Genomic DNA, 7,655 nt, shown 5'->3' with positions numbered 1-7,655 from the left:
TATCTGGGGAAAGAGCTGTCTAGGTAAGTAAAATACCTGACATTGTTTGAGGACCAGCAAGGAGGCCAGTTAAGCAGAAAAAGAAAGGGGGAGTGAAGGTGGTATTAATGAAATAAGATGAAATCATACAGGAAATAAACACTCCTAATTAACATAAAAAGATTAAGAGTAAGCTCCATTTTGACTACATCTAGAAATTACAAAGAACTAAATTCTCTGTGTGTTTTATTTTCTGTTTTCCAAACTACATTATCCCCACAACACAATTATCAGTGCATTAAGCCCACTAGGCACTCAATAAATGTTTGTTGGTTGATTAGAATTGACCATATTAGTGACTTTGACCCATGTGTCATCTTTTGAAGCTTTCACTGCTGCTGCTGAAACCTTGGGAAGGAGTTTACTGAAAGAACGCTCAGTGAAGACACAATGTAAAGGACTTGCAATGTGGAAGGTGGGTCAGAGGCTTTCTCATTCTGCACTCCTGCCCTTTTAAAATAACACTGCCACTGAAAACTCAAAAGGTTTTTGTTTTTTTTTTTTAAGATTTTATTTATTTATTTGACAGACATAGATCACAGGTAGGCAGAGAGAGAGGAGGAAGCAGGCTCCCTGCTGAGCAGAGAGTCCAATGCGGGGCTCGATCTCAGGACCCTGGGATCATGATCTGAGCCGAAGGCAGAGGCTTTAACCCACTGAGCCACCCAGGCACCCCCTCAAAAGGTTTTTAAAAAGGTCATAGAAATTGCTACCATACATATGAGAAGTAATAATAAGATAATATAACAAACATTCATGCAAAGGAATGCTGTTCAAAAAAGCAAACTCCCCCCGCCCCAGACTCCCCCCCGCCCCAGGAGAACAAACACTAAGGTTCTCTCCTTAACCAAATTCCAGCCAGGTTCCTCTGAGCAATCTTCTCCACTAGACAGGCCTTAGGCTGGGCCTATTTTTTTTTTTTTTTTTTTTTTTACATTTTATTTATTTGAGAGAGAGAAGATAGAGTGAGAGGGAGAGAGAGAGCATGAGCTGAGGAGAGGGGCAGAGGGAGAAGCAGACTCTCTGGTGAACAGGGAGCCTGATGAGACAAATTGCGCCATGAGCAGATATTCTTTTTTTTTTTTAATAGATTTTTATTTATTTATTTGACAGAGAGAGATCACAAGTAGGCAGAGAGGCAGGCAGAGAGAGAGGAAGAGAAGCAGGCTTCCCGCGGAGCGGAGAGCCCGATGAGGGGCTCGATCCCAGGACCCCGGGATCATGACCTAAGCCAAAGGCAGAGGCCCAACCCACTGAGCCACCCAGGCACCCCATGAGCAGATATTCTTTAAGTGGCTAAAAAAGTTTAAAAAGTAAGTAACAACAAAAGAAAATGTTTCTGGTACAGGACCATCAGTACAAAAAAATAGTGTATGTGTAGCTGGATAATACACAGGTTTTGCAATAGTGCAACTTTTAAGTACATATTGTTGACTGTTCATAGTCCATGCAGAGTTACAGCTCCACACTTCAACAACATGCTGAGCAGCCATGATCCCAGGTCTGGGATCATGACCTAAGCAGAAGGCAGATTCTTTTTTTTTTTTTTTTTTTTATAAACATATAATGTATTTTTTATCCCCAGGGGTATGGGTCTGTGAATTGCCAGGTTTACACACTTCACAGCACTCACCATAGCACATACCCTCCCCAATGTCCAAAACCCCACCCCCCTCCCCCCAGCAACCCTCAGTTTGTTTTGTGAGATTAAGAGTCACTTATGGTTTGTCTCCCTCCTGATCCTCTCTTGTCAGAAGGCAGATTCTTTTTTTTTTTTTTTTTTTTAAATATTTTATTTATTTATTTGACAGAGAGATCACAAGTCGGCAGAGAGTCAGGCAGAGAGAGAGAGAGAGAGAGAGAGAGAAGCAGGCTCCCGCTGAGCAAAGAGCCCGATGCGGGGCTCGATCCCAGGACACTGAGATCATGACCTGAGCCGAAGGCAGCGGCTCAATCCACTGAGCCACCCAGGCGCCCCCAGAAGGCAGATTCTTAACCGACTGAGCCACTCAGGTACCCCAGCCTTGGCCTATTAAGACTTGAACATGGGGCGCCTGGGTGGCTCAGTGGGTTAAAGCCTCTGTCTTCGGCTCAGGTCATGATCCCAGGGTCCTGGGATCGAGCCCCGCATTGGGCTCTTTGCTCAGCGAGGAGCCTGCTTCCTCCTCTCTCTCTGCCTGCTTCTCTGCCTACTTGTGATTTCTGTCTGTCAAATAAATTAAAAAAAAAAAAAAAAAAAAAGACTTGAACAGAACACTAACATTTTCTAACAGCTCAAAGCTGTGTCCTTGGAATGACCCTAGCTACCTTTTTTTAAAGTCCCTGTCTGAGAAAACTCAAGGCTCCCAAGACTTTACTGTTTGTTCCAGCCAACACGGAAGATAGAGCCTCTGTCTCATAACCTCTGTGGGAGGACAGGAGCCTAACTGATAAGCACCAGTTACCACCCTTTCTCTGAAGTTTTGTAATCTTTCACTAATGGACTCAGTGTGGCCCCTGCTCATCTCCCTCCCTGTACCTGCAGTCTCCCTTCCAAATGCCAGGTCACATCTATACAAATTGAAGTTTAATTCAGATTATGCTAGACTCTTCCCTTGTGCAATAGTATATTACTGATTAAAAGTAAAACTTTAGTGCTGGCTTTGCTTATCTTTGACAATACTTAAATCTGTATGTAATTCTGCCACTGCTCTGTGTTTCTTTTTCTTTTTTGAAACTACCTTGAAAAAATTCATTTTCATACCTTCTTACTTTTTTTTTTTTTTTTACCTTCTTACTTCTTTACATCTCACTTTTTTCTTACTCTAAACAAACTAAGTAATATTTATTCCCTGTTAGGCAAGACAGGAAATTCAGAAACAATATAAGAAAAGAGAAACATATTTGACTACATAAAACTTAAACATTTTCAGATGGCAAAAAATAGAATTTTAGAAGTTAAAAAAAATAATACATGAGGAAAGCATCTGCCACTAATATGGCAGGCAAGATTGAGGTATGTATTGCAAACATACAAAGAGGTCTACAAGTTGGTAAGAGGTAAACAATTCAATATAAATACAGACTATATAAATTGGTAATTCACAAAAGAGAAAGCTAGTGCCCATGCTCAAAGCAAAACAAAAGAAAAAAATACATGAATGCAAATTTGGGGGCATTGGGTAAATAGGAAATTTCTACCTTTCTTTCAATTTTGTTGTAAACAGCTTTGAAAAAAATAAAGTCTTTAAAAAATGAAATACGGGGGAGCCTGGGTGGCTCAGTGGGTTAAGCCTCTACCTCCCGCTCAGGTCATGATCTCAGGGTCCTGGGATCGAGCCCCACATTGGGCTCTCTGCTCAGCGGGGAGTCTGCTTCCCCCCTCTCTCTCTGCCTGCCTCTCTGCCTACTTGTGATGTCTCTCTCTGTCAAATAAATAAATAAAATCTTAAAAAAAAAAAGAAAAGAAATACGGACACCTGGGTGGCTCAGTGGGTTAAGCCGCTGTCTTCAGCTCGGGTCATGATCTCAGGGTCCTGGAATGGAGTCCCACATCGGGCTCTCTGCTTGGAGGGGAGCCTGCTTCCTCCTCTCACTCTGCCTACTTGTGATGTCTCTCTCTGTCAAATAAATAAACAAAATCTTAAAAATAAATAAATAAAATAAATAATAAAAATTAAAAATGAAATACACATGCTCAATTCTAGGAGTAGTTTAAGCAAATGCAAATTAAGGAGATACCATTTTTCATCTTTCATATTAGCAAAAATTAATAAGACTGACAATGCAGGGAAAAACGAGGTAGAATGGATGGAGTTCTCTGGAACTGACTTTCAAACATTGTTGTAGTGTGCGAATGACTAAAAACTTTTTTTAAAACAATTATCTATTAAGATTAATATATAGATATATTGCCTAGTTCAAAAATCCCACATTTGGAGATCTATTCTAAAGAAATGAAAGAATCACTTATAAGGATATATGTATCAGGATGTTTAGTGCAGCATTGTTTATAGTGGAAAAACAAAAAACAAAAATGGGGTGACCTAATGTTCTTCAATACCATTTATGGTCATTTATTCAATTTAACATTGAATAAACTGTGGCACACTCATTCTATGGACTGTTTTGCAGCTACCAAAAAACCAAATAATTAGATCTGAATTGATTCAACTGGAAAATATCTATGATGTAAGTTTAAGTGAGAACAGAAAGTTGCGAAGTAATATCCATGGACTAACCACATTTTTTATTTTTAAAGATTTTATTTATTTGAGAGAGAGAGAGAAAGAGAGAGAGCACAACCAGGGAGGAGGAGCAGCAGGTAGAGGGAGAAGAAGAAGCAGATTGCCTGCTGAGTGGGGAACCCTGCATGCCACTCATTCTAGGACCCCAGGATCACAACCCCAGCTGAAGGTAGATACTTAACAGACTGAGTCACCCAGGTGCCCTAACCACATTTTAAAATTTTATTTATTTATTTACTTATTTTGAAGATTTTATTTATGAGAGAGAACACGTATGAGAGGGGAGAGTTCAGAGGGAGTAGGAGACTCCCCACGGAGCAAGGAGCCCGATGCAGGACTGATTCTGGGACTCCGTGATCATCACCTAAGCAGAAAGCAGTTGTCCAACCACTTGAGCCACCCAGGCATCCCGTAATGACGTTTTTTAAATAAAAATCCCAAGCACTCAAATACATTTGCATTTGTATGATTACAATGTGGAAGCCTAATGATTAATCTGACTAAACTGTTAGCATTTTAATTACATCAAGAAGGGGATAATGAGAGAATTAATTAGTCTTTTCCTTACTTATCTGTATTGCTTCACTTTTTTATTTTTTTTTAAGATTTTATTTGTTTATTTGAGACAGAGAGAGAGAGAGAGAGAGAGAGATCACAAATAGGCAGAGAGGTAGGCAGAGAGAGGGGGAAGCAGGCTCCCGGCTGAGCAGAGAGCCTGATGTGGGGCTTGATTCCAGGACCCTGAGATCATGACCTGAGCCAAAAGCAGAGGCTTAACCCATTGGCCACCCAGGCGCCTCTTCACTTTTTTTTTTTTTTTTTAAGGATTTTATTTATTTATTTGTCAGAGAGAGTACACAAGCAGGGGGAATAGCAGGCAGAGGGAGAAGCAGGCTCAATCCCAGGATCCTAGGACCACGACCAGAGCCAGAGGCAGATGCTTAGCTGACTGAGCCACTCAGCTGTCTGTATATTGTTTCATTTGTGATAGTGAGGCTGTATTAATTTTGTAACTTTAAAACTTAAATATATAACATATATGTTAGTATATACAATATATATTACAATTACATATTTATATGTATTTTATATATTTATATTCAATATAATATATGTTAAGGTAAGTAATATATTTATATTGTTATACAAATATAACAAACATATATCATAATGTAACATATATAACAATTTAAAACATATAAAAAATAATCAAGTTTTCATAAAGGTTTTGAAGCCTAAAAGATACTTGTGCTATATCCATACAATTGAGTTTTATTTGGCAAAGAAAAAGAATGAAATACCGATGCATGCTACAACTTGTATGAACCATAAAAGCGTAATGCTAAATGAAAAAAGCCAGTCACAAAGAATCACATATTGCATGACTCCATTTATATGATATTCCCAGAACAGGCGAATCTATAGACAGATCAGTATATTATAGGAAGTCAGGTGGGATGGGCAATAGAGAGTGACTTCTGATTGGTAAGAATTTCTTTTTTGGAGTGATGAAAATGTTCTAAAATTGATTATAGTGATGGTGCAAATCTCTGTGAGTAAACTAAAAACCACTATATTGTACACTTCAAAACACTATTTTAAAAAATTTTATCCACTATTAACACCTGTCTTATTCAGCCTCAAAAGACTAATATTTGGCATCTTTGAATAAAATTGAAGAACGAGCCCCAGATTCTAAAAACAATCCCCAAAATAGAAATCTTAAAGGTATAGTTTTAAGAAACTACTCTAAAGAGGACATCTCAGTTTTGGATGTGTACATTCTCCTGTGTTTAAAAATATTTCACATAGGGGCACCTGGGTGGCTCAGTGGGTTGGGCCGCTGCCTTCGGCTCAGGTCATGATCTCAGGGTCCTGGAATCGAGTTCCGCATCGAGCTCCCTGCTGAGCAGGGAGCCTGCTTCCCTCTCTCTCTGTCTGTCTGTCTCTCTGTAAAATAAATAAAATCTTAAAAAAATAAAATTAAAAAAAATATTTCACATAATTTCTAAAATGCAACACGAAATGCATAATGGTTACACCGAACCACACACATTTCAGAGTCCTAATTTTTCCACCCCCTTCCCAGAGGACTGAAGTTTATATACCTTCTGACTCATTTAGTTTTAGAATTCTTTGACCGATTTGCATAACTATTTAAATAACTATTTTTTAAATATTTGCAAAGTGCACTGAGTATACCAAGGAAATGAAAATACCTGAAAAGATTTTCCTGGCTCTCCAAAGTTTGGTTACTAAAGACAAAGTCTTCTTAATGAACATTAATGAACAATAACTTAATGGATTAAGAAGAGTCATTCAACTGTATTGGGATGAGATAACATCCTTCCTTAGATCAATGAAAAGTAGATTATAGACTTTTTTTTTTAATATTATAGACTCTTAATAAACTTTATTTTTACCACTACACCAGCGGCGCTGATATAAACTTTATTTTTAAATGAATAAATCCTCACATAGGAACAAATGTTTGCTTGCATTTTGCTCTAAGATATTTTGAGGAAAGCACAAGCCATCAGCGCCGCTGGTGTAGTGGTATCATGCAAGATTCCCATTCTTGCGACCCGGGTTCGATTCCCGGGCGGCGCAGCTCCCTTTTGACTCCCGCCGCCTACAAAATGAGGTGATTAGAATAGTTTTAATAAGTCTTTATTCCTCACGAAACACTGGGGATATTTAATTTCCGTGGCTATTTCTATTTCATTATAAGTCACTGTTGAAACATTCGAATCTGGAACTTGAAGATAAAAAACTTTACGCAACTCCTGAAAGAGTTAATTCTTACGCCTGCGCAGTCTGCTATACCCTGGTGTCGGCTAGAAGAGCGGCTGCGCAACAAGTGAACCTATGGCTTGAGGGAGGTTGAAAGTGCAAGATTATTCTGCGCCTGCGCGGTCCGGGTCACTTCGCTGGCTGCTTCTGAGCTGCCGGCTCGCCGCCATCTTGTATTGGGGCTTCATTGTTCGCGCTGCACCCGGCCGTTTAGTGTAATTGCCGCGGAAGGAGAAGGCGGAGTAACCTCCGGTCAGGCGAGAAACCCCGCTATTCCGCAGCCATAACCGCTCAAAAGATTTGGGAGGTAGTAAAGATTAGGGAGCTGGACCCCGAGGCGCCGGCGCGACAGCAGCAGCCATGGAGGACGAGATGCCCAAGACTCTGTGAGTCTGGGGCAGCGATGAGGGGGGCGGGATGGTGGTCGTCCCGGAGGGAGGCCTCGGCTCGGCGCGCTCCCCAGCCTATTGTTCTCCGTGGACGCCGCAATATCTTGTCTCTTCTCCGTGGCGCTCACCTGGATGCTTAGGGAACGAGCCCCGGGCTATGAGAGGACAAGGTGGAGGAAGAGGGGGCTTAGCCCTCTTAATTAATCCC

General features: G+C 40.3%; 1 protein-coding gene and 1 non-coding gene across 24 annotated transcripts in view; both read left to right on the top strand.

Moving 5' to 3' along the window:
- Nucleotides 1-6,804: 6,804 nt before the first annotated feature.
- Nucleotides 6,805-6,875, top strand: TRNAG-CCC (transfer RNA glycine (anticodon CCC)). The gene has a single exon. It is a non-coding gene; the product is annotated as a tRNA-Gly (tRNA).
- A 284-nt stretch (nucleotides 6,876-7,159) lies between these two features.
- TIA1 (TIA1 cytotoxic granule associated RNA binding protein) overlaps nucleotides 7,160-7,655 on the top strand; it is a 34,482-nt gene continuing 33,986 nt past the window's right edge. For 5 of the 23 annotated variants that reach the window (XM_059187979.1, XM_059187971.1, XM_059187977.1 and 2 more), the window contains exon 1: nucleotides 7,181-7,444. Coding sequence is in view for 3 of the 23 variants with exons in the window: in XM_059187971.1 (XP_059043954.1) it covers nucleotides 7,419-7,444 (26 nt within the window). In the remaining 20 variants the exon portion in view is untranslated. Of the gene's footprint in view, nucleotides 7,445-7,655 lie in introns of all 23 variants that reach the window. The other 18 variants (XR_009357299.1, XR_009357300.1, XM_059187981.1 and 15 more) reach the window with 12 other exon arrangements.

The sequence above is a fragment of the Mustela lutreola genome, chromosome 9 (genome assembly GCF_030435805.1).
Source record: "Mustela lutreola isolate mMusLut2 chromosome 9, mMusLut2.pri, whole genome shotgun sequence".
Classification (NCBI taxonomy): domain Eukaryota; kingdom Metazoa; phylum Chordata; class Mammalia; order Carnivora; family Mustelidae; genus Mustela; species Mustela lutreola.
This window is presented reverse-complemented; position numbering and strand designations above follow the sequence as displayed.